The following is a 27,518-nucleotide window of genomic DNA, read 5'->3' as shown; positions in this document are numbered from 1 at the left end:
TAAGAGTTGGTGCCTGCTCATGGGATGGATCCACATTGGACCAGTCATGGGATCGCCTTTCCTTCACTGTGTGTTCCATTGTGTCTCTGCATTTCTTTTACACAGGAACAATTGTGGGTCAAAATCTGCAGGTGGATTGGTGTCCCCATCCCTCCACTGGTGACCCTGTCTGACTACTAGAGGTGAGCACTTCCGGTCCCATCTCCTCACTGGTGGGCATTTGGGCCAAGGTCTCTCACATCTCAGATCTCTAGGACTTTCTAGGGGTTACCACCTTCCATGATGGCATACCCCCCTCTCCCCGAGTGCCTCAACTCCCATCACCCACCCCTGAGAACAGCATGTTTCTATTCATTCTCCTGGCCCTCTGGGCTTCTCTCTCCTGTCTTCCCCCCAATGTCTGATCCTGTTCTCCCTTTTCCCTTCTCCCTCCCCTCTGCCACTCAGGTCCCTCCCTCCCTCTGCCTCCCATGATTATTTTGTTCCCCCTTGTAAGTGAGATTGAAGCACCCTCACTTGGGAGTTCCTTCTTGTTTAACTCTTCAGACTGTGGGATGTATCATGAGTCTTCTGTACATTTTGGCTGATATCCATTTTTCAGTCAAGGGACAATCTGATTTGCTTCCAGTTTCTGGGTATTATGAATAAGGCTGCTGTGAACATAATGGAGCATGTGTCCTTGTGGTATTGTGGAGCATCTTTTGGGCATATGCCCAGGAGTTGTATAGCTGAATCTTCAGGTAGAACAATTTCCAGTTTTCTGGGGGAACTGCCAGACTGATTTCCAGAGTGGTTGTTGCTGCTGAACATTTAAGTGATTGTCAGCCATTTGAGATTCCTCTGTTTAGAATTCTCTGCTTAGCTCTGTACCCCAATTGTTAATCAAATTGTTTGGTTTGTTGGAGTCTAACTTCTTGGATTGTTTATATTTTTTTGGATATTAGCGCTCTATCAGATGTAGGGTTAGTGAAAAATCTTTTCCCAATATTTAGGTTGCCATTTTGTCCTATTGACAGGGTCCTTTTCCTTACAGAAGCTTTCCAGTTTCAAGAGGTCTCATTTATCAATGGATGATTGTACAATCTGAGCCAGTGATGTTCTGTTGAAGAAAATATCCCCTCTGCCAATGCATTTGAGGCTATTTTCTACTTTCTCTTCGGTTAAATTCATTGTATCTGGTTTTATGTTGAGGTCCTTGATCCACTTGGACTTGAAATTTCTGCAAGGTGATAAATACGGATCATTTTGCATTCTTCTAAGTGCAGACTGACAGCTAGACCAGCACCACTTGTGAAGATGCTTTCTTTTCTCAACTGTTTCACTTTGGTTCTTTGTCAAAGATCAAGTTTCCTTAGGTACGTGGATTATTTCTGAGTTTTTGATTTTATTCCCTTGATCAACTTGTCTGTCTCTGTACCCATGCCATGCAGTTTTTATCACTATTTCTCTGTAGTACAGCTTGAGAGCAGGGATGATGATTCTTTTATTGTTCAGAATGGTTTTGGCTCTTTGTTTTTGCTTTTGTTTTGTATTCGGTACGAAGTTCGGAATTGCTATCTCCATGCCAGTGAACATTGTGATGGAATTTTCATGGGTATTGCATTGAATCTGTAGATTGCTTTTGGGATGATGGCCATTTTCACTATGTAAATCCAAGCAATCCATGGACATGGGAGAGCTTTCCATCTTTTCAGGTCTTTTTTGATTTCTTTCTTCAAAGACTAAATTTTCTGTCATACAGTTTTGTCACTTGATTGGTTAGAGTTACACCAAGATATTTTATACTAACTGTGGCTATTGTGAAGGTTGCAGTTTCTCTTATTTCTTTTCCAGCCTCTTAGAAAGGAAGACTCCTGATTTGTTTGAGTTAATTGTATATTCCTTCATTTTGTTGAAGTTGTTAATCAGGTGTAGGAGTTCTCTGGTAGAATTTAGTGGTCTCTTATGTATCATCCCTGTATAGTGATACCTTGACTTCTACCTTTCCAGTTTGTATCCCCTTGATCTCCCTTAGTTGTCTAATAGCTCCAGGTGGAATTCCAAATTCTGTATTGAATAGACAGGGAGAGAGTGGGCAAACTTGTCTTGTTCCAGATTTTAGTGGGATTGTCCGAGTTTCTCTCCATTTAACTTGATGTTGACTCTTGGCTGGCTGTATACTGCTTTTATTTTGTTTAGGCTAGTTTTCTGAATTTGTTATCTCTCCAAGATTTTGAACATGAAAGGGTGTTGGATTTTGTCAAGGGCTTTTTCATCATCTAATGAGATGATCATGATTTTTTTCTTTCAGGTGTTTTACATAGTGGACCACATTGATGAATGTTCTTATATTAGTCTATCCTTCCATTCCTGGAATAAAGCCTACTTGATTTTGGTGAAGACATTTTTCATGTGTTCTTAGAGTCAGTTTGCAAGAATTTATTGTTTTTGCACTGACGTTCAGAAGTAAAATTCATTTGAAGTTCCTTTTGTTGGGTCTTTGTGTGCTTTAGGTATCAAAGTGATCCTGGCTTCAAAGAATGAATTAGGCAGTGTTCCCTCTCTTTCTATTTTGTGGCACAGTTTGAGGAGTGTTGATGTTTGCTCTTCTTTGAATGTCTGGTAGAATTCTGAACTAAAACCATCTGCCCCTGGCCTTTTATTGGATGGGAGGCTTTTAATAACTGCTTCTATTTTCTTAGGGGTTGTGGGACTGTTCAGGTTTTTTACCAGATCTTAATTTAACTTTGTTATGTGGGGGTATCTGTTTAGAAAATCATCTAAACTTTCCAGTTTTGTCAATTATAGACTTTTGTAGTAGGACCTCTTTTTTTTAAACTTCCTCCCTTTTCATTTCTGATTTTGATAATTTGGATACTGTCTCTGCCTTTTAGTTAGTTTCACTAAGGGTGTGATTCTTGTTGTTTGACTCAAAGATTCAGCTATTGGTTTTGTTGATTCTTTGTATCATTCTTTGTTTCTAACTGGTTGGTTTCAGCCCTGAGTTTGACTGTTTCCTGACATGTACTCCTGTCGGATGTGATTGCTTCATTTAGTTCTGGATATTTCAGATGTGCTGTTAAACCATCAGTGTATGGTCTCTCCAATTTCTCTATGAAAGCATTTAGTGCTGTGAGGGTTCCTCTTATCACTGCTTTCATAGTATCTCATAAGTTTGGGTATGCTGTACTTTCATTGAATTCTAGAAAGTCTGTAATTTCTTTATTTCTTCCCCAACCAAGTTATCATAGAGTAGAAAGTTGTTCAGTCTCCATGAAAATTGGGCTTTTGGGATTGGGTATTTAGCTCAGTGGTAGAGCGCTTGCCTAGGAAGCACAAGGCCCTGGGTTCAGTCCCCAGCTCCGAAAAAAAAGAACCAAAAAAAAAAAATGTGGGCTTTCCATTGTTTCTGTTGTTGTTGAAGTCCGTTTTTTCATTGTGGTCTAATAGAATGCAAGAGATTATTTTAATCGTATTGTGTCTGTTGAGGCTTTTTTTGTGTCCAATTACATGGTCAATTTTGGACCAGGTTCTCTGAGGGGCTGAGAGGAAGGTTTATTCTCTTGTTTTGGGGTGACATATTCTGTAGATATCTGATAAATCTCTTTGGTTGGTAACTTCTGTTATTTACACCCTGTCTCTGTTTAGTTTCAGTTTCAATGACCACTGGTGACAGTCGGGTGTTGAAATCTTCCACTAGTATTATGTGAGGGTCAACGGGTGCTTTTAGCTTTAGTAAATTTTCTTTTACCAATTCGAGTGCCCTTGCATTTGGGGCATAGATGTACAGAATTGAGAGTTCAATTTGGTGGATTTTTCCTTTGATGATTATGAAGTGTCCTTCCCCATCTCCTTTGATTACTTTTTGTTCAGTCTATTTTACTAGATATTAGAATGGCTACAAAGGCTTGTTTCTGGGAACCCTTTGCTTGGAGATCGTTATTCAGCCCTTTTCTCTGAGGCAGTGACTGTCTGTTTTGCTGACCAAGTTTCGTGTATGTAGCAGAATGATGGAACCTGTTTACAGGTGCAGTCTTGTTACCCTGTGTCTTTTTATTGGAGGATTGAGTCCATTGATGATGAGAGCTACTCTTGGTAGTTCCTGTCATTTTGTTTTTGGAGGTGGTATTATATGTCTGTCTGATTCTATTCTCTCTGGGTTTTTGTGAGATGATTGATTTCCTGTGTTTTCTTGGGTGTAGTTACTTACCCTCCTTGTGTTGGGGTTTTACTTTTAGAAGCTTCTGTAAGGCTGAATTTGGTAAAAAGATATTGTTAAATTTGGTTTTGTCATGGAATATCTTGGTTTCTCCATCTATGTTAATTGAGAGTTTTGCAGGATACAGTAACCTGGGCTGGCATTTGTGTTCTCTTAGGGTCTGTATGACATCTGTCCAGGATCTTCTGGCTTTCATAGTCTCTGGCGAGAAGTCTGGTGTGATTCTGATAGGTCTGCCTTTATATGTTACTTGACCTTTTTCCATTACTGCTTTTAATATTCTTTGTCTTATGCATTTGGTGTTTTGACCATTATGTGACGGAAGGAGTTTCTTTTCTGGTCCAGTCTATTTGGGGTTCTGTTTGCTTCTTGTATGTTTATGGGCATCTCTCTCTTTAGGTTAGGGAAGTTGTCTTCTATAACTTAGTTGGAGATGTTTTCTGGCTCTTTGAACTAGGAATCTTCACCCAGTTTTCCTGTAACTTTTAGGCTTGGTCTTTTCAACCTGTCCCAAATTTCCTGGATGTTTTGAGTTAGGAATTTTATACACTTTGCATTTTCTTTGACTGATCTTTCATGGTATCTCCTATGCCTGACATTCTCTCTCCATGTCCGTATTTTGTTGGTAATGCTTGCATCTGTAGTTTTTGTTTTCTTTCCTAGGTTTTCCCGTCTCCAGGGTTGATTGACTCCATTTGCGATTTCTTATTGTTTCTATTTCCATTTTTAGGTCATGGACCATTTTCTTCAATTCCTTTACCGGTTTGCATGTAATTTTCTATATTTCTTTAATGTATTTATTTATTTATTTCCTCTTTATGGGATTCTAACTGTTTGCCTGTGTTTCCCTGTATTTTTTTAAGGAATTATTTATATCCCCCATAAGGCCCTCTGTCATCTTCATGAGATGGGATTTTAGGTCAGAATCTTGCTCTTCAGGAGTGTTAGGATAACCACAGCTTGCTGTGGTAGGAGAACTGAGTTCAGAAGGTGCCAAATTACATTGGCTCCTGTCACTTATATTCTTGCTTTTGGCTTTTGCCATCTAGTTATCTCTGGTGTCTACCTGGCCTGGGTGTCTCAGATTGGAACAGGCCTCCTCAGAGGTAGGTGAAGCTGTGTGACCTGGGTTAGAGCAGCCCTCCTGCAAGACAGGCAGGGCTCTGGGGTTGGAGAGCAGACACACTGATCTGCCATGCGTGTGGGTGGAGGTCCCTCCAAAGCTTTTGAAAAACAAGTTTAAAATCTCTTAATTGTGTTTTTGCAAGATCAAAATTAAGTTCAATGATAATAAATAATAATAATAATAGTAAAGTAAAATAGAATGATTAAAAATTAATAAAATAACTGTTTAAGAGTGAATACCTAGACCACAACCAGAATTTTTAGAAGGCCAAACTAAGTTCTAACATTGTAAACAATTTAATGCCTCTAAAATCAATACCAAGTGGGTTATTTTTATACTACAAAGTTTGACTGTCAGCCAGTTATGTTCTTGTGCATGAACATATGGTGTTGTGGCTTTGATACCTACCTCATTAAACAAGCATTGCTTTAAAACCTATCATTTTATAAACCTGTGGTTGCCCTTAGTCAAGATGTTCTTAGTCAAACTGAAACCATATGATTTTTGCTTTTTCTAAGCCATAGCAGAGATGGCTGCCCTTAATTCAGATGACTTCTTCATCCCATAGCCAAGATGTCGACCAGCTACACATGTTTGTAATCCAGAATGGAAACTTGCCATACGGTTTTAAGATTATCTAAGCATAGACCTTTAAATACCAACCCCGAGTTACAAGTTTACGTTTTGTTATAGATGTTACAGATTCTTAATCATATCCAGCAGCTTGAGCTGGATACATCCAATAATCTCTTTAGTTTTTGACCGTGGCCTTTAAAAACATGCCTGAGTCTGAAAAAGAGTGACTCGTAAACCAATTTCTGAGCCAGCAATAAAGTAGACCAGCATGAAACAACTTTAATAGTATCCACACCCAAGTAACATGTGAATCCCTATTGCATTAGATCCAGTGGCCAGAAAGTCCACAGGTAAATTCTGAGCCTAAGCCAGTAGTGGCAGGAGAAATAAACAGCATTTATTCATGTGTTCAACATCAGTCAGAAATAAGCATGCAGGGGCTATATACATTTATACATATAAAACAAACAGCAAAACTCACACACACAGAAGTCATCCACACATTGGGGTTGGGAGAGTCTCACTGCCAGCTCAGCACAAGTAGAAGGTTGGGCAGCATCTGTCAGGCAGTGCCAAGGGTGTACAGTATGATACAGAGCCAACAAAAATGGACACAAGACAAGATGCAAAATCAAAACAAAGCAACATCATTTAGCAATTCCTTCTTCTACAACCCAGATGCTAGGAACCCATCAAAGGTTGGGCTATGCTGAGTCTTTCCCAGCTCCCCAAGTCCCTGCTGGCCTATTCGAAGCCTCTGCTTTACCTCCCAAATTCATGGAATGCCTGCAGTGGTTTCTGGGCTTTGGAATTCTGCTGACCTATCCTAGAGCACAAAAAATGGGTTCACAGGACTCCAAACATGTTTAACCTGAAATAGAAATAACCAGAAATACCCCCATGGGCTGTGAGATGCCTCCCTGTGCCCAAAGGTTGTACAAACCCTGACAGGTTCTCCCATTCATCACATGGGGTACCTGCTGGTAGTCATGCAGCACCTGCAGGGAACAGCAAATAAGTGCTTCACTGAAGGAAAGTGGCAGTTGCAAGTCCCCTGGAGACTCTTTGGATTCTACTCTGGCAAGGCCAAGGAAAGTATTTCTTGCCTGGCGAGCACCTAGTAAATTAGGTTGGCTGTATGTTTATTACCTAGATTTTGTGTGCCACAAGCTCTCCTTGCTTTTGTCATGCTCTATACACATAGCAATATTTAGTTTTACTTTGTTGGTCACATGCAAGGCTGGGATCATACAGGCTGAAAGCCCTATTGATAATTCCAAGTTTTTCTCAATATTTTTTCGAGGGGCAAAACCCTGCTCTCCTCGCCCTACCTTTATTAAACCTCCAGATGTGACCATTAATCCTGGGTATTTTGTAATCATGTCCCTAGAGAAGCAGCTACAATCACACTGACTATGCCTGTGCCAGTTGTGGAGAGTAATGGGTCCTGCTGGCATAACGGTTCTGAGGAAGCTGTGTCTGATCAACAGACAGTAAAAATTGTGAAGCCATGTCTACTCAACAGAGACTTAGAAAATAGGGAAGCTATGTCTGGTCAATAGAGATTTAAAATGGTTCTTGGAAATGAACAAGTCTCTGTCTGCAATTTAAAAAGTGTTAGGACTGAAGGGTGCTAACTGATGGCTGGATTTATACCCACACATGTTTAATCTGTCTCTTGTCTTACATAACTGTTTTACCGTGCTCCCTACCAGGTGGGTAAAACGGGCTTCCTTGGGAGCTCTCCCTGAGCTTCCAGCTATGCTCCGAGAACAGCCGACACCAGGCCTCTGCCATCTCACTCAGCCCTGCCAGTCACCAGCTATCCCAGTTCCTCAGGCTGGCTATGCCAAGCTGCCAACAACCACCTTTCTCAACATTGCTGGGAGCTGCTGTTTGTGAGCTATTGGCTAACCACCCTGGCTGCACACTCTCTTCTTGTGTCACCTTTAGCCCTGAGGAAGGTAAACACTAGAGACCTGTATTATTTTTTTTCTTTTTTCTTTTTTTCGGAGTTGGGGACCGAACCCAGGGCCTTCCGCTTGCTAGGCAAGCGCTCTACCACTGAGTTAAATCCCCAACCCGAGACTTGTATTATTTTAAAACTGACCACATAATTCAATGGCTGGGCAAAGAATTTCTTTTCCTTTTTTTTTTTAGTTTCTAAGAATGCAAGCTTAATTATTAATGTACTTTCTATAGACATAAATCCCAACAATCCCCTTCCAACAAGGAAGTTGAAAAAAACATTAAGAAATAGAGCCGAAGCCAGGGAGTCAGGAATCCCATGACATGCCATTTCTGCTTTGATACCCAGAGGGCAGTGTGAGACTTTTCAAGGCTTCCAGAGCTTCGGGAAGTCCAGGGTCATTTTGAGAGGACTCTTTGGGGTTCTGCCTGTCTGGTGGTCCCTCGTAGTGTTGATTGGTAACTGTATATTTCCCAATTCTTGTACAAGAGGTTTGTTAAACTTATTCTTTTGTAAGAATTTGACACATACTTCTTCCACCCCAACCCTTGGGGTTCCTTGACTTGTACATAGACTTCAGCTTCAATGTGTGGTCCTTAGACAACTGCTAGAGCATCATCTCATGCCTCTTCTGGAAGAACCAAATCCTAATGTCTCCCTTTGTCAGTTTGAGTGCATTAGCCAAGGCCTCCAGAGTCTCTGCCTTGGGGAGGTGGTCTTTCTTGAAGTGGTCTTTTAGCTCCTGGAACTGCTCATAGGTGAACCCAGAGTTTCTATTGCACTAGGACAAACTCGGAGTTGTCTTCATCTCGGTTACTTCTCTGTGGGCTGCAGCTCACTTGAGTTCCGTTCTTCAGGTTCTCCTTTCCTAATCTTAATAGTAGCCTTTTTCATCCTCCTTGGCCTCTCTGCTGGTGGTGGAGGCTATATACTATAGGTTCCCTGAGAGACCTAGACATCTGACACTTTCTATCTGCTCCACAGCCTGGTCCAAATCTCCAATCCTCTCTGCTTCCCTTCTCTTCCTCCTGGGACTCGGAAACCCCGCCTTTTCCTCCATTGCCCAATGATTTCCTTCTGCTGTGTTAATTAAGATAATCAAGAAACAGTTAGGAAGCCAAATTTTAGTATCAGCTCCTCCCCCATCAGGTATATGTGCTCATGTCTCTAGGACATGTGTGACTAGACATTTAATTTCAGCTTGCTGAAATTGTGCTTTGTAGTACAAAATAAAGCTAGGAGGTGACTGACCTAGAGGGAGGGGGAAGGAGGAAAAGAAATCATTGGGAGCTTTTGTAGTGATGAAGCCTTGATAGTGCTGATGTTATCATTTCTTTTAATAAAACAACCAGTGATGTCACTGTCAGGTGAACAGGATTGTGATTGTATAAAGATGGCTTGAGGCATTTGTGTGGGGGTCATTTCCTTGAAGGTCAAGAGGTGGTCAGTGTCCTCACTCTCGATGACGCTCCTTTCCACATCTGAGGACCTAACCCTTGCAGCTGGAGCTGGTTTCCTGGGGGTACCTCATAGCCAGTATCCAAAAACCAACAGGAAGCTAACAGAATAAAAAAGCTTGCTGTTTTGTCCAAGTGTTGCCCTTCACTTCCAGAATCTAAAGAAAACTGAAAAGCATTGTCCAGGGTCAACTTGACCTTCGGACGGTTAGGTCAACCATCCCAATGTGTGCATGGCCCTTGATAGCTCACTTCTCTGCTATCCCAGGATGAAGCATGAATTTTAAATGTAATCATCTTACTGCAGGACTTCATATGTTATGGCTGAGATTTGCCTGAGAAAAACCAACTCCACCATTTGGGCCAAATTTAAACCGGGCTTTGTTTGCTTGTTTGTTTGTTTGTTTGTTTATACATTTACTTATTTTTATCCTGTAATCCTTTTTTATAGTCCAGACTTCAACCCCCTCTTTGTCTGACCCCTGACTGATCCCTATCCCATATCTCTTCTCTCCCTCCTCCAAGAGGATGTTCCCACCCTCCCACCTACACCCCAGCAGGCCTCCCCACTCACTGGGTCCCCAAGTGTCTTGAGGGTCAGGTGAATCTTCTCTCGTTGAAGCCAGACCAAGCAGTCCTCCACTGTATATGTGCTAGGGCCTCATATTAGCTGGTATATGCTGCCCACTCTCTGAGAGATCTCTAGACCAGGCTTTATTTAGTATGAAATACTGACCAAGACGTGGATTTTGATAAGGACTACTCTCCAGAATTTTGAAGCTGAGAATGGCCTGGGGCCATGTGTTGCAGAGGTTCATAAGGACAACCATGCAGACCATTGCACTTTCCCAGGTGACTTGTTATTACTCAAGAACTACAGTGCCCAGCATTCCAGGAAGAAAACCAGTTCCTGGGCAAGTGAGACTTATGGGTTAATTTTTGGCATTACAAGAACCTAAACTCTACAGGACAAACTTCACCTTCTGAGTTATTGTTACTAAGCCGTTCTGACATCTTTTCAAAAAAATTAGAAAATTTCTATTTTTTAAAAAGATTTATTAAAGAAGGGTATTCTTTCCAAACTGGGTGTCCCTAATGTCATGTAATTGTGTCATGTGTCTATGATTTTTTTCTCGATTAATTAATTTATTTATTTTTTAATAAAAAATGTATTTACTTAGAAGCATTCAGAATGTCAACAAAACAGCTGCCATTTTTTTGCAATTACAGAGTGGTATTCAGTTAACAGAATAACAATTATCTTCGTATAAGCTGCATCAGAGACAACTGAAGATGGAAAAAAAAAAGAAAACCAAAAGAAAAAAACAAAAACAAAAACAAAAACAAAAAACAAAAAAAAAAGAAAGAAACCAAAAACCAAACTACTGTCTCCATATATAACTAATTTGTGCTGTGCACCAACAAGAACCTGCTTTAATTTCCATGCCAATTTACAACCCCCAGACTGTACCAGGCAAGGTTAGTGGCTATTGAAAATACCACCAGGACAGGGCTAGCTAAAGACACATTCGGTAATGTGTTAACTATACAAAAAAAGAAGCTGTACAGTTTAAAAACAAATCTTACACAGCCTTACATTTCAATTTTTTTTCTTTAAAAGGAGTGAGTTGTGTACAGGGGGGTTAAATGCTTTATAGATAAGAAAAAAAAACTGCGCTAGAACCAAGTTATTCATCATCATCGTCTTCCTCTTCATCTTCGTCTTCCTCTTCTTCCTCCTCTTCCTCATCCTCTTCATCCTCCTCGTGGTCTTCCTCTTCCTTCTTTTTCTTGCTCTTCTCAGCCTTGACCACCCCCTTTTTCGCTGCATCAGGTTTTCCTTTAGCTCTGTAGGCAGCGATATCCTTCTCATACTTCTCCTTCAGCTTGGCGGCCTTCTTTTCATAGGACTGCTTGTCGTCCGCGGCAGTGTTGTTCCACATCTCTCCTAGTTTCTTCGCAACATCGCCAATGGATAAGCCAGGATGCTCGCCTTTGATTTTTGGGCGGTACTCAGAACAGAACAAGAAGAAGACCGAAGGAGGCCTCTTGGGGGCATTGGGGTCCTTGAACTCTTTTTGGTCTCCCCTTTGGTGGGGGGGTGTAGGTTTTCATTTCTCTTTCATAGCGAGCCTTGTCAGCCTTTGCCATATCTTCAAATTTCCCCTTTTCTTTAGCAGACATGGTCTTCCACCTCTCTGAGCACTTCTTGGAGAACTCTGAGAAGTTGACAGAAGCATCCGGGTGCTTCTTCTTGTGCTCCTCCCGGCAGGTTTGCACAAAGAATGCATATGAGGACATTTTGCCTCTCGGCTTCTTAGGATCTCCTTTGCCCATGTTTAGTTGATTTTCCTCCGCGAGGCACAGAGTCGCCCAGTGCCCGTCCGGCTCTCGCTTGCCCCGGCGCTGTCTCTATGGAGCTCGATGTACTGCAATGGCTGTGAGAGCGGGAGCCAGACCTCTCGATTAATTTATTATTCACTTTACAGCCTGATTGCAGTCCTCATCTTCCTCTCCTTCCAGACCCACCCTTATACCCCCTCCTCCTTTTGTACTCAGAAGAGGGGAGCCCCACCCCCACCCATGGGTACCCATCTACCCTGGTAGAGCAAGTCACAGTGGGACTAAGTTCATCCTCTGCCACTGAGGCCAAACAAGGCAACCCGGCTATTGGAAAAGGATCTAAAGGTCCACAACAGAATCAGAGAGAGCCCTGCTACGATCACCAGACGACCCACATGAAGATCAAGCTATACATCTGCTATATATGAGTAAGAGGCCTATGTCCAACACTTTGGTTGGGGGTTTAGTCTCTGGCAGTGCCCAGGTGCCCAGTATAGCTGACTCTGTTGATCTTTTTGTGGTGTCTCTTTTCCCTTTGGGTCCCTCAATCGTTCCTGCGACTCCCTGAGCTCTGTCTAATGTTTGGCTGTGCATCTCTGCATCTGTTTTGGCCACCTGCTGTGTGGAGCCTCTCAGAGGACAATTATGTGAGGCTTCAAGCATAATGGAATATTATTTATTGTGTCAGGGATCTATGTCGGCCTATGGGATGGATCTCAAGTTGGGCCTGTTATTGGTTGGCCACCATCTTTGTTCCTGCATTTCTTATAGGCAGGACCAAGTTTGGGTCTGAGGTTTTGTGAGTGGGTTAGTGTCCTTATCCCTTCACTGGGACTCCAGCCTGGCTACAGAGGGAGTCCACTTCAGGTTCCATATGCCCTGTATGTTCCACATTGCTAGGGGTCTCAGCCAGAGTAATGTGCATAGGCTCCCTGGAGTCTCCCCAACCCCAGGTCTCTGGAACATCCTGGAGATGCTTATCCCTCATTGTTTCCATTCATTCTCCCCAGCCCTCCCTACATCTTATCCCCTACCCCAAGCTGTTCCGTTCCCCATCCCATCTCCCACTCAGTTCACTCCCTCCCTGCACCTCTTATGACTATTTTATTCCCCCTTCTAAAGGAGACCCAAGCAGTTTCTCTAGCAACTTCCTTTTGTTTAGCTACTTTGGGTCTGTGGAGTGTAGCATGGGCATCCTGTACTTTATCCTTTTGAGTCTGGGTCACTCAGAATGATATTTTCTTTTCTTTTTTTTATTTTGATATAAAATATTTTTATTTACTTGCAAGTTTTTGTAATAAGGCCTATTTTATTTTATTTTTAATCTTTATTAAATTGAGTATTTCTTATTTAGATTTTGATTCTTATTCCCCTTCCCGGTTTCTGGGTCAACATCCCCCTAACCCCTTTCCCTCCCCTTCTATATGGGTGTTCCCCTCGCCATTCTCCCCCATTACCGTCCTCCCCCCACCAATCACGTTCACTGGGGGTTCAGTCTTAGCAGGACCCAGGGCTTCCCCTTCCACTGGTGCTCTTACTAGGATATTCATTGCTACCTATGAGGTCAGAGTCCAGGGTCAGTCCATGTATAGTCTTTAGGTAGTGGCTTAGTCCCTGGAAGCTCTGGTTGCTTGGCATTGTTGTACTTTTGGGGTCTCGAGCCCCTTCAAGCTCTTTCAGTCCTTTCTCTGATTCCTTCAACGGGGGTCCCATTCTCAGTTCAGTGGTTTGCTGCTGGCATTCGCCTCTGTATTTGCTGTATTCTGGCTGTGTCTCTCAGGAGAGATCTACATCCGACTCCTGTCGGCCTGCACTTCTTTGCTTCATCCATCTTGTTTAATTGGGTGGCTGTATATGTATGGGCCACATGTGGGGCAGGCTCTGAATGGGTGTTCCTTCTGTGTCTGTTTTAATCTTTGCCTCTCTCTTCCCTGCCAAAGGTATTCTTGTTCCCCTTTTAAAGAAGGAGTGAAGCATTCCCATTTTGATCATCCGTCTTGAGTTGCATGTGTTGTAGGCATCTAGGGTAATTCAAGCATTTGGGCTAATAGTCACTTATCAATGAGTACATACCATGTATGTCTTTCTGTGATTGGGTTACCTCACTCAGGATGATATTTTCCAGTTCCAACCATTTGCCTACGAATTTCATAAAGTCATTGTTTTTGATAGCTGAATAATATTCCATTGTGTAGATGTACCACCTTTTCTGGATCCATTCCTCTGTTGAAGGCCATCTGGGTTCTTTCCAGCTTCTGGCTATTATAAATAAGGCTGCTATGAACATAGTGGAGCACGTGTCTTTGTTATATGTTGGGGCACCTTTTGAGTATATGCCCAAGAGAGGTATAGCTGGGTCCTCAGGTAGTTCAATGCCCAATTTTCTGAGGAACCTCCAGACTGATTTCCAGAATGGTTGTACCACTCTGTAATCCCACCAACAATGGAGGAGTGTTCCTCTTTCTCCACATCCTCGACAACATCTGCTGTCACCTGAGTTTTTAATCACCATTCTGACTGGTATGAGGTAGAATCTCAGGGTTGTTTTGATTTGCATTTCCCTAATGACTAAGGATGTTGGACATTTCTTTAGGTGTTTCTCAGTCATTTCGCATTCCTCAGCTGTGAATTCTTTGTTTAGCTCTGAACCCCATTTTTTAATAGGGTTATTTGTCTCCCTGCGGTCTAACTTCTTGAGTTCTTTGTATATTTTGGATATAAGGCCTCTATCTGTTGTAGGATTGGTGAAGATCTTTCCCAATCTGTTGGTTGCCGTTTTGTCCTAACCACAGTGTCCTTTACCTTACAGAAGCTTTGCCGTTTTATGAGATCCCATTTGTCGATTCTTGATCTTAGAGCATAAGCCATTGGTGTTTTGTTCATGAAATTTTCTCCAGTGCCGATGTGTTCGAGATGCTTCCCCACTTTTTCTTCTATTAGTTTGAGTGTATCTGGTTTGATGTGGAGGTCCTTGATCCACTTGGACTTAAGCTTTGTACAGGGTGATAAGAATGGATCAATTTGCATTCTTCTACATGCTGACCTCCAGTTGAACCAGCACCATTTGCTGAAAATGCTATCTTTTTTCCATTGGATGGTTTTGACTCCTTTGTCAAAAATCAAGTGCCCATAGGTGTGTGGGTTCATTTCTGGGTCTTCAATTCTATTCCACTGGTCTATCTGTCTGTCTCTGTACCAATACCTTGCAGTTTTTATCACTATTGCTCTGTAATACTGCCTGAGTTCAGGGATAGTGATTCCCCCAGATGTCCTTTTATAGTTGAGGATAGTTTTAGCTATCCTGGGTTTTTTGTTATTCCAGATGAATTTGCAAATTGTTCTGTCTAACTCTTTGAAGAATTGGATTGGTATTTTGATGGGGATTGCATTGAATCTGTAGATCGCTTTTGGTGAAATGGCCATTTTTACTATATTAATCCTGCCAATCCATGAGCATGGGAGATCTTTCCATCTTCTGAGATCTTCTTCAATTTCTTTCTTGAGAGGCTTGAACTTCTTATCATACAGATCTTTTACTTGCTTGGTTAAAGTCACCCCGAGGTACTTTATATTATTTGGGTCTATTATGAAGGTTGTCGTTTCCCTAATTTCTTTCTCGGCTTGTTTCTCTTTTGTGTAGAGGAAGGCTACTGATTTATTTGAGTTAATTTTATACCCAGCCAATTTGCTGAAGTTGTTTATCAGCTTTAGTAGTCCTCTGGTGGAACTTTTGGGATCACTTAAATATACCATCATATCATCTGCAACTAGTGATATTTTGACTTCTTTTCCGATCTGTATCCTCTTGACCTCCTTTTGTTGTCTAATTGCTCTGGCTAGAACTTCAAGAACTATATTGAATAAGTAGGGAGAGAGTGGGCAGCCTTGTCTAGTCCCTGATTTTAGTGGGATTGCTTCAAGCTTCTCTCCATTTAGTTTAATGTTAGCAACTGGTTTGTTGTATATGGCTTTTACTATGTTTAGGTATGGGCCTTGAGTTCCTATTCTTTCCAGGACTTTTATCATGAAGGGGTGTTGAATTTTGTCAAATGCTTTCTCAGCATCTAATGAAATGATCATGTGGTTTTGTTCTTTCAGTTTATTTATATGACACCCTTCATAATGATGGTTTTCCGTATTTTAAACCATCCCTGCATGCTTGGGTTGAAACCTACTTGATCATGGTGGATGATTGTTTTGATGTGCTCTTGGATTCAGTTTGCCAAAAGTTTATTGAGTATTTTTGCATCAATACTCATAAGGGAAATTGGTCTGAAGTTCTCTTTCTTTGTTGGGTCTTTGTGTTGTTTAGGTATAAGAGCAATTGTGGCTTCATAGAAGGAATTCAGTAGTGCTCCATCTGTTTCAATTTTGTGGAATAGTTTGGATAGTATTGGTTTGTAGTAGGATCTGATGGTTTTTTTGAATTTTCTCTGATTCTGTAGTTATGTCTCCCTTTTCATTTCTGATTTTGTTAATTTGAACACACTCTCTGTCCTCTGGTTAGTGTGGCTAAGGTTTTATCTATCTTGTTGATTTTCTCAAAGAACCAGCTTTTGGTTTTGTTGATTCTTTGTATAGTCCTTTTTGTTTCTACTTGGTTGATTTCAGCTTTAACAGACATTTCTAACAAAGGTTTTCATGGACTAAGTCAATGGCTCCAATGGCACCCACATAATAAATCTCATTGTTTGTCACCCAGCATATATAAATGCTTTCAACCATATGGCCAATGTTTGAGTTTTGTTTCAACTTCTCACTTGTTTATTTTATCAAAAATAACATTACTCTAGGTAAGGCATGGTAGAGACCATAATCTAATATTATGGCTATTTATTAGTTTAGGTTGCCAAAGTTGACTGTATGTGAAATCCAAAGCAAGGAAAGTTGGTTATTACATTGCAAGTTGAACAGTTTCAGTACACAGTGGGTTAGCTTCAAGGTGTATTACTAACTTTGCCTGTAATGTCCAGCAATAGCTCCAGTCTCTTGAAATATATGAAATTTCTGAATATTGCACAATTTAAGAAAAATATATATCTATATTGAAAATCCAAGGCAACTAGAGTTGACTGTTACATGTACCCTCAAAGGCAAGTTCAATTTTTTTTTTAAGTATAAAACCAAAATAAAGGAAAAGAGGTTATCAACTTGAGAAGGGCAGTCAGAAAGTTGAAGGGAGGATACCTGGGAGAGCTTGAAAAATTAAAGGAGGGGGGGTTGGGGATTTAGCTCAGTGGTAGAGCGCTTGCCTAGGAAGCGCAAGGCCCTGGGTTCGATCCCCAGCTCCGAAAAAAAGAACCAGGAAAAAAGAAAAAAAAAATTAAAGGAGGGAAAAAGTTGTAGTTCCATCTCAGTAAAATTCATACTTAAAAAAGAATATCCTAAAAAAAGAGTCAATTTATGACAGAAACCACAAAGCAGCCGGGGACAGGATTCTTCCTGTTTGCATATACATCCTGGAGCTGACCCTGTGCTACAGTTCTCCTTACCCAAATCTGAACAGGAAGAGCTGACACACCTAAGATCATAGGCTCACAGGGACAAACCACAGTCAGAGACAGTTAACACCACAGATAACCAGATGGCAAGAGGCAAGGGCAAGAACTTAAGCAACAAAAACCAAAGCTAAATGACATCAGAACCCAGTTCTCCATCCAGAACAAACCACCAGAAAAGCAAGTTTCTGATTTAAATCTATCTTGTGATGATGTTGATAGAGGACTTTATGTAGGACATAAATAACTCCCTTAAAGAAAAACAGGACAACACAGGTAAACAGGTAGAAGCCCTTAAATAGGAAACAAATAAATCCCTTAAAGGAAAACACAATCAAACAGGTGAAGGAATTGAACAAAACCATTAAGAATCTAAAAATGGAAATAGAAACAAAGAAAGCACAACCCTGGAGATAGAAAGCTTAGGGAAGAGATCAGGAGTCAGAGATGTAAGCATCACCAACAGAATACATGAGATAGACGAGAAACTCTCAAGGACAGAAGATACCATAGAAAACATCAACACAACAAAGAAAGTGCAAAATGAAAAAACTCCTAACCCAAACCATCCAGGAAATCCAAGACACAATGAGAAGACCAAACTAAGTATAATAGGCATAGAGGAGAGTGAAGATTCCCAGCTTAGAGGGCCAGTAAATATCTTCAACAAAATTATAGAGGAAAATGAACCTAGCCTAAAGAAAGAGATGCCCATAAACATAAAATAAGCCTACAGAACTCCAAATAGATTGGACCACAAAAGAAATTCCTCCCGTCACATAATAGTCAGAACATCAAATGCACAAAACAAAGAAAGAATATTAAAAGCAGTAATGGAAAAAGGTCAAGTAACATACAAAGGCAGACCTATCAGAATTACACCAGAATTCTCACAAGAGACTATGAAAGCCAAAAGATCCTGGGCAGCTGTTGTACAGACCCTAAGAGAACACAAATGCCAGCCCAGGTTACTGTATCCAGCAAAACTCTCAGTTAACATAGATGGAGAAACCAAGATATTCCAAGACAAAACCAAATTTACACAATATCTTTCTACAATTCCAGCCCTACAAAAGATAATATATGGAAAACTTCAAAGCAAGGAGGGAAACAACACCCTAGAAAAAGCAAGAAAGTAATCTCCTTGCAGGAAAACTAAAAAAAAAGAGAAACACACAAACATAATCCCACCTCTAACAACAAAAATAACAGGAAACAACAATCACTTTTCCCTGATATTTCTTAACATCAATGAACTCAATTCTCCAATAAAAGGACATAGACTAACAGACTGGATACATAAAGAGAACCCAACATTTTGCTGCATACAGGAAACACACCTCAGTGACAAAGACAGAACCTCAGAGTAAATGGCTAAAAAACAGTGTCACATTTAACAAGCTGGAGTAGCCATTGTAATATCGAATAAAATCTACTTTGAACCAAAAGTTATCAAAAAAGATGAGGAAGGACACTTTATAGTCATCAAAAGAAAAAAAAATCTACCAAGATGAACTCTCAATTTTGAATATCATGCCCCAAATTCAAAGGGACCCACATTCAAAAAAGAAACTTTACTAAAGCTCAAAGCATACATTGCAACACACATAATAGTAGTAGGAGATTTCAACACCACACTCTCATCAATGGACAGATCATGGAAACAGAAACTAAATGGAGACACAGTGAAACTTACAGAAGTTATGAATCACATGGATTTAACAGACATCTATAGAAGATTTCATGCTAAAACAAAAGAATATATCTTCTACTCAGCACTTCATGGTACCGTCTCCAAAATTGACCATATAACAGTCATAAAACAGGTCTCAACAGATAAAAGAAAACTGAAATAATCCCATGTATTCTATCAGATCGCCATGAACTAAGACTAGTCTTCAATAACAAGAAAAACAACAGAAAGCCCACACAGAAAGCTGAACAACTCTCTACTCAATGATAACTTGGTGAGGAAGAAATAAGGAAAGAAATTAGATACTTTTTATATTTTAATGAAAATGAAAGTACAACATACACAAGAATTGTAATACCTCTAATAAGAAACAGGCATCACAATAGCAGTGTAATAGCACACCTAAAAGTAAAACAAAAAATAAACACACCCAAGAGAAGTAGAGGGCAAGAAATAATCAAACTCAGGGCTGAAATCAACCAAATAGAAACAAAAGGGACTATACAAAGAATCAGCAAAAAACAGGAGCTTGTTCTTTGAGAAAATCAACAAAATAGATAAAACCTTAGCCAAACTAACCACAGAGACAATACCCAAATTTGTTGGGAGCAGCTAAAGATGGCGCTGACATCTAGTGGTCATTTGTGGTATTACAACCATTATAGCCGTGTCTTCGGCCTTCTTTTGGCATTTACAAGGCCAGGGTGATAAGTATGTTAATAAGGTATCTCTCACTCCACCAATCCCCAGAGGACAAGTTTACAGCCACTGTCTGTTTCCTATTTAAGGCGAGTGCCTTTGTTCCCCCGGGCCCCCCAAATCAAGAATGAGGTGTTCCTGCAATAAAGGCTGTTGAGAAGAATCCAACAGTGTTGCATCTTCCTTGCTAGTCGAGGTGGGTGCTTCACAATTTAAGACAATCAGAAATGAAAAGGGAGGCAGAACAACAGAGGAAATTAAAAAAATTATCTGATCATACTACAAAAGCCTATACTCTCAAAAACTGGAAACTCTGGAGAAAATGGATAATTTTTGAGATAGATACCAGGGACCAGAATTAGAACAGGATCAGATAAACCATCTAAACAGACCAGATACACTCAAACTAGTAGAAGAAAAAGTGGGGAAGCATCTCGAACACATGGGCACTAGGAAAATTTTCCTGAACAAAACACCGATGGCTTATATTATGCTCTAAGGTCAAGAATGGACAAATGGGACCTCATAAAACTGCAAAGCTTCTGTAAGGCAAAGGCAACTGTCATTTGGACAAAACGGCAACCAACAGATTGGGAAAAGATCTTTACCAATCCTACAACAGATAGAGAGGTAATATCCAAAATATACAAAGCACTCAAGAAGTTAGACTCCAGAGAGCCAAATAACCCTATTAAAAATGGGGTACAGAGCTAAACAAAGAAGTCACAGCTGAGGAATGCCGAATGGCTGAGAAACACCTAAAGAAATGTTCAACATCTTTAGTCATAAGGGAAATGCAAATCAAAACAATCCTGAGATTCCACATCACACCAGTCAGAATGGTGATTAAAAACTCAGGTGACAGCAGATGCTGGTGAGGATGTGGAGAAAGAGGAACACTCCTCCATTGTTGGTGGGATTGCAAGCTAGTTACAACCACTCTGTTAATCACTCTGGAGGTTCCTTGGAAAACTGGATATTGTACTACCGGAGGACCCAGCTATACCACTCTTGGGCATATACCCAAAAGATGCCCCAACATATAACACAGACACATGCTCCACTATGTTCATAGCAGCCTTATTTATAATAGCCAGAAGCTCTAAAGATGTGCTTCAACAGAGGAATGGATACAGAAAATGTGGTACAACTCACAATGGAATACTACTCAGCTATCAAACCAATGACTTCATGAAATTCATAGACAAATGGATGGAATTAGAAAATATCATCCTGAGTGAGGTAACCCAATCACGAAATAACACCCATGGTATTCACTCACTGATAAGTGGATATTAGCCCAAAAGCTTGGATTACCCAATGATACAATCCACAGACCACGTGAACCTCAAGAAGGATGACCAAATGTGTACATGCTTCAGTCCTTCTTAGAAGAGGGAACAAAAATATTCATAGGAGGAAATATAGAGACAGAGTGGAACAGAGACTGAAGGAATGGTCAGCCAGAAATATATCCCATATGCAGACATACATAGACACCAAACCCAGACAGTATTTCTGATGCCAAGAAATGCTTGCTAACAAGAGCCTGATATGTATGTCTGAGAGGCTCTGCCAGAGCATGACAAATACAGATGCGGATGCTTGCATCCAACCATCACACTGAGCATGGGGACCCTGTTAGGGGAAGGACTGAAGAAGCTGAAGGGGTTTACAACTTTATTGGAAGATCAACATCAACCAACCAGATGCCCCAGAGCTCCCAGGGACTAAGTCATTAACCAAATGGTACACATGAAGGGACCCATTGCTCTACCTGCACCTATAGTAGAGGATGGCCTTATCTGGCATCAGTGGCAGGAGAGGTCCTTGGTCCTGTAGAAGGCTTGATGCACCAATGTACGGGATGCCAGGACAGTCAGACAGGTATGTATGGGTGGGCGGGAGAACATTCACATAGAATCAGGTAGAAAGGAATGGGATGAGGGTTTGTGTAGGGGAAACCAGGAAAGAGGATGACATTTGAAATGTAAATAAAATATCCAATTTTAAAAAGTCTAAGTATGAAAATAACATAAATTAATATTCAGAGTGTAGTGTCATTGTCATAGTACTTAACAAACATGGAAGCTGTTTAGAATTATATGGAAACTAGTGAAATTTGAAGAATCATACCTGAAAAAATGTGTATTCTTAGATGACATTTTGTCTCAAAAAATTAAAAATTAAAGAAGTTATTAGGATAATTAAAGGAGGACCTGTGGGGATTTCAAGCTTTCCTTAATCACTGCTGCAAACTGAATATTCTACGACCTCAAATGAAAAAGGTGTCAACGACAAGTTAAAGTTGTTTGAAACCTTAAGAGCTGCAAGTAAAATGTGGTCCCAAACCTCTGTTCTTTAAATTCTTTTGGTGAACACCTTTGTTGCTCCAGCAATGACTAATATGACTAATGAAGCACAAGATTATTACGAAAACTTTATATTCCAATTTTGCATGGTTTGTACAGGGCCAGAACTCATTCCTTCAGCAGAATTAATTAAAAAACAACTAGTGGATGAAGCATATAAAAATGTTTCTGATTTTGGCTGCTTCCTTACTACATTAATAATATATAATAGTATATAATTTACAGTTACCACATTATAGATTGTTAAAGAGATTTCTCAAATCTTCTGCCACATCATAGTTCCCACTAACACCCTGTGGATCTGTTTTGAGAACCAGGGGCCTTCTTTCATACTTACTGATACAAAGAAAGTAATTTTTGAAAAATGACTTCATGTGTTTATATCAATTATTATGTAACCTTACGATAATTAACTCCTATGCCAATTAAAATAAAAAAATTCTTCTACTATGTGACAAAATACTGTGTGAATATTCAGTTTTCCCAAAAGTTTTTATTAAAGAGGCTGCCTTTTCTCCAAAAATATGTATTTTTGGCCTCTGTAAAAAACCAAGTAGTTGTAGCTTTGTGGGATTATGACTTGATATCCTGTTTTGTTCCATGGATATTCATGTCTGTGTTTGTACCTGTAGTGTGCCAGTTTTGGTACTATGTTTTTGAAATACTTTACAATCATGTATGGTGGTATCTCTTACCTTATCCTTTCCCCTTGGGATTTTTGTAACTAAATCATTTATACTTAATTTTTTAAAAAATTAAAATAATTTTTTAATTTAATCTTTTAAAAAAAGATTATTTTTCTAATTTTATAAAATGAATGTCACTGGGAATTAAGAGGTACTACAATAAATCTATAGATTACTTTGGGCAAGGCAGTTATTTTTACAATACTGCTTGCTTAATTAAATTCATGAGCATAGCACCTATCTTGTAGTGTTCTTTTTTTTTCTTCTTTTATTGGGATATTTTCTTTATTTACATTTCAAATGTTAACCCCTTTCTGGGTTTCTTGTTTGGAAACCCCCCTATCCAATTCCCCTCCCCCAGCCTCTATGAGGATGCTCTCCCACTTCCCCTTCCTAGCATCCCTTACACTGGGGTACTGAGCCTTCACAGGACCAAGGGTTTCTCCTCCCATTGATGCCTGCAAGGCCATCCTCTGCTACATATGCAGCTGGAGCCATGAGTCCATCCCTGTGTATTCTTGGGATAGTGGTTTAGTCCCTCGGGGGTCCGTTGGTTGATACTGTTGTTTTTATGGGGTTGTAAACCCCTTCAGCTCCTTTCTCTAACTCCTCCATTGGGGACCCCAAGCTCAGTGCAATGGTTGGCTGTGAGCATCAGCCTCTGTATTTGTCATGCTCTGGCAGAAACTCTCAGGAGACAGCTATATCAGGCTCCTGTCAGCATGCATTTCTTATCGTGTTCTTAATTTCTCTCTTGACCATTAAGGAAAAGTTTCTGGCATACAGGTTATTTTTTTTCCACTTCCTTGGTTGAATTTCTTGAAAAATAAACATGAATTGATTTATTTTGTGGAAACTGTGAATGAGATGATTTTCCATATCTTACTACAGAGATATTTGCTTATATTAATTTCAGGTATATTCATTCATAATAGCTAGAAAATCCAATTAGCCTATAGGTTTGATATTATACTACATATACACAGTGGAACTCATTTCAGTTATAAATTAAGATGAAATCAACTTATTTTATGGAAAAGGGTAGAACATAGAAAAAACTATACTGAGTGAATTAAGCTAGAGCCACACAAATACTGCTTAGTCTCACTCATAGGGATATCCAAGCTCCAGATGCTTATAATTGTATGGTTAGCTTTGGGTACTATAGAAGTTCAAAAATTAGAAGGAGCCCTGTAAAAAGAAAAACAGGCTAGAAAATAGAAGATAGGGGTATTAACAATATATAATGCACCATAAAAGGGAATGGAGGAATAATACGGTTTTTAAAAAATAATTTATTTTTATTTCATATGCATTGGTGTTTTGCCTGCATATATGCCTGTAAGAGGGCATCAGATTCTCTGGAACTGAAGTTACAGATGGTTGTGAGCCACCATGTGGTTGCTGGGAATTAAAATCAGGACCTCTGGAGGAGCAATCAGTGCTCTTAACCACTGAGCCATCTCTCCAGCCTCTAAATAGTAAGGGCTAATCAAGGATGAGGACACAAAGATATGAGAGAGGAAATAGTTGAGGGAAGATTTAACAAAAACTAAATTTGGGTGAAATGATATAAAGAAGCTTATTACTTGAAAATAAATAAATTAATTAAACACTATTGTATTAAAAAAAACCCCTTAAAACTGTGGTAAGGGACCATAATTATTTTTTAGTAATAAACTTGAACTTCATGATAGACTGACTGTAGAAAAACAACGGATTAAGTATGAACAAGACAACTAGTATTGGTAAGCTAGGAAAAAAATTGATGTTTGATAATTGAAAGAAATTAAGTAAAATAGTGTCTGAGTTGGTATTATATGCTCTTGACTTACTTACACCTTGTACAATAAAGTATAACAACCAATGAATTGAATAAGAACGAGAAGTACACATGAGGGAGTAAAATGAAGTTGAAGTTATAAAATTTAAGATGCAAAAGGAAGTACATAAGAAAAATTATAAGTTCACTAAAACAATGTCTAAAGGAGAAAGTAAGAAGAGTCATCTTATTTGACACTTGCTAGGACATTACAGCTATGAAGACATTACCTAGACAACATGTATCAAGAAACAAAGAGAACCCAGAATCCAGATACAGACAAGTATTAAGACCAGAAACAAATTTGTTGATTCCCACAACAATGATTTCCATCCTTGGTTTTCTATTCCCATAGTTCAAGAAGTACAAGTCAGATGCAGTCCCAAGCAAATGTTTTATTTATTTTTTTAATGACAACAACAAAAGCCAACAACAAAAGAAACAAAATTAAAAATAAACAACTATGGTAAGTTTGCATTCCTGTATTCTTTTTCCTTAAGAATTACAAAATACTATTTTTTTTAGAATGTGAACCAAAGAGAAAAAGGTAAGAAATGGAATAAAAATATAAAATAAAAAACACTTGTTTTAATAAGTACACGATGTGGAATTACACAGAGGATGATGAAGGATTTAAAAATAAAGATTAATAAACTTTAGCATTCTCAAATTTTATTTTTGCTTCTCCAGATTAGAATAGAGGTAACTAAGAACAAGAACATCACTTTATCTACAGTAATTCCAGAAATATTGTTGATAAAATTTTGGGAAACATGTAAATGGAATAGTTCTTAGGAACGAAGGCATAAACATGTATTAGGAGTAAGGATAAAATAATTTGTAGTCAAGCTGTAGGTAAGGAATAAATATTTTGTGGGAATCTGAGGGAATTAAGGGCAGAGAATAGAGTAAAATGGAGGGAAGCTAGGGAACAACAAAGGAGAAAGGAGGAGGAAGGAAAGAAAAAGGGAGAGAGAAAGGAGAAAGGCTTAAGGAAGGAAAGACTAAGCAAGGAAAAAAATAATCACATACTATTGTTGTAATTTTTGCTGATGAAAATAAGAGAGATGTAGCAAAGGTGGTAAGGAAGGAAAAGTAGATGAAGGGCTTGGATCCTTCCCTTGTACACTGTTCATGTTCCCTTTTAAGATGTTTGTATGTTCTGTATGGTGTGACAAGAGCACATTATCCCCGTGTATTGGCTCTTGAAACTGTTTTCCCTTAGGCTTAATCCTTGAACTCCTAGCTCTTTTTGATGCTAGCTCTTTTTGAGTAAGATCCTCACCCTTTCTACTCAGAACGACCTTTTGCCTTCGCCGCTGCCGCCTCTCTGGTGTTTGTTCCTCTGACCAATTCTTTGGGTCCTCAGGCTTCTCAAGCTACAATACACAGACAAGGAAGAATAAGGTGTATGTGGTTCATGTCAAGTATTATGTTTGTACTGATACCAAGGACTATCCATAATACATCTCACCTCTAGAAGTGTATGAATCCGCTCTAGATTAGGATTCTGTCCAGCCTGCAGCAGCTGCCAAATGCTGTGGTTCTCATCTAGGGTAACTTCAAGTAAATCTCCTTCCATCATAAGCTCCTCTAGTGGGGCCCGGGTGGCTTCAGGCAGTTCCAGTACAGGACCAGTTAATTGGGATAATAGCGAAGGCAACAGTTCCTCACCTGGAAGGTTTGAGGACAGCTCTTTTAAAATATGACTTTGGTCTAATTCTCCTTACTACAAAAGAGCTAAAGACGCAGTAAGTCATTTTGGTGGTATTTATTCATTAGCCTACAAACACCAAGATATACCTCTTTCACATGAACTTTCCTTTGGAACAATCTTCTCAGAATTTTTCAGCATGTCTTCATTTAGTACCAACTCCTCCTCTTCCTGAGAAGAAGAGCAGGAACTGATTATTTTAATCAAATTGGAAAAAAAATTAAGCTCTTTATATCCTCTGTAAATGAAACTTTTACTCAGAGCACATAGAATAGTGATTCTCAACCTTCCAAATGCTTTGACTCTTTCATTGATACTTATAAATATAATTTTGCTACTAGGAATTGTAATGTAAATATATTATATTGAGGATATCTGATATTCAACCTCTGTGGGCTCATGACTCAAAGGTTGGGAACTGCTAATATTTATAGTGCTGCAAGTACCAGTAATCTAGAATGATGCAGGACAGGGGAGAGGGACTGACACTGATAAAGAACATTGATAACAGCAGCTTCTTAAGGATGGTCTTAACAATTTAGAATATAGAAATTTGAAGGTGAAAGGAGTCTAGACAGGAACAGCTTACCTTAAGGATATCCTTGTCACTATCCTCTGTGAGACACTCAGAGGGAAGACCTGAATGAGATGTAGGCGGCTTCTCATGTCTCAATTCATCCTGTAGTTGTTGGCGGGATTTTGCTAGCTGTTTCAACAAAGCAGTCACATTCTCAGAAGCTAGAGCCTGTCTGGCACGGCCCTGCCAACCAATGGCTCTCTCTGTGAGGCATTGTAGGGCCTCACCCTCAGGCAGCCTTACAGACAGTCTCTGTAGTCCTACCAGCAATGACAATATGGTCTCCAGTCGTGGACGCCTTGATCGCATACACAGTGGGCACAGGAATTTGGTGTCCCATTCCCACCAAGCTAGCAGTTGAGATGAGGTATGACTAGCCCTTAAGGAGCTGAGTAGGTGGGGTACAGTCACACATTGTCCATGGAACCAGTCATGACAGAGATCACACCGCAGAGCTTCTACTCCTGCACGGACCTGCCCACATATACAGATGGAGGTTGCAGAGGCATTGATTGATGAGGACATTGGACTGGGCTTAGTTGAGTTGATGTGACGCAAGTGCAAGATACCTTCTTTTTCTTTCTCTTCCCCTTCCTTAAAGGCCATGATCTATTGAACCCAGGACAGAGAAAAGCTGTTGAGCATCCCATCCTCTTCTTAGACTACTCAGTTCTTTTAACCTTCTCCCAATTAAAGTAATAGGCTCAGTGCGTAAATGGTCTGCTTATGGGAACCAACCAATATATTTCTAGGCTACCTTCTTTTCAGGGACATACACATAAGCTGCT

General features: G+C 39.8%; 1 protein-coding gene, 1 long non-coding RNA gene and 1 pseudogene across 5 annotated transcripts in view; 1 reads left to right on the top strand and 2 right to left on the bottom strand.

Moving 5' to 3' along the window:
- Nucleotides 1-24,916, top strand: part of LOC147997934 (uncharacterized) — a 28,115-nt gene extending 3,199 nt beyond the window's left edge. Inside the window, exons 3-4 of one of the 3 annotated variants that reach the window (XR_015647388.1) lie at nucleotides 106-182; nucleotides 24,795-24,916. This is a non-coding gene — a long non-coding RNA (uncharacterized LOC147997934). Of the gene's footprint in view, nucleotides 1-105; nucleotides 3,345-24,794 lie in introns of those variants that run through there. The other 2 variants (XR_015647387.1, XR_015647389.1) reach the window with 2 other exon arrangements.
- Nucleotides 10,889-11,740, bottom strand: LOC147997935 (high mobility group protein B1 pseudogene; annotated as a pseudogene).
- Nucleotides 24,815-27,518, bottom strand: part of Kdm5d (lysine demethylase 5D) — an 83,280-nt gene continuing 80,576 nt past the window's right edge. For both annotated transcript variants that reach the window (NM_001446699.1, NM_001419852.1), the window contains 4 exon segments: nucleotides 24,815-25,818; nucleotides 25,914-26,113; nucleotides 26,243-26,324; nucleotides 26,743-27,339. In NM_001446699.1, the coding sequence (NP_001433628.1) occupies nucleotides 25,471-25,818; nucleotides 25,914-26,113; nucleotides 26,243-26,324; nucleotides 26,743-27,339 (1,227 nt within the window). In that variant the 3' untranslated portion in view covers nucleotides 24,815-25,470.

The sequence above is a fragment of the Rattus norvegicus genome, chromosome Y, assembly GCF_021556685.1.
Source record: "Rattus norvegicus strain SHRSP/BbbUtx chromosome Y, alternate assembly SHRSP_T2T, whole genome shotgun sequence".
NCBI lineage: Eukaryota > Metazoa > Chordata > Mammalia > Rodentia > Muridae > Rattus > Rattus norvegicus.
The sequence above is the reverse complement of the archived record's forward strand: the minus strand, read 5'-3'. Positions and strand labels throughout refer to the sequence as shown.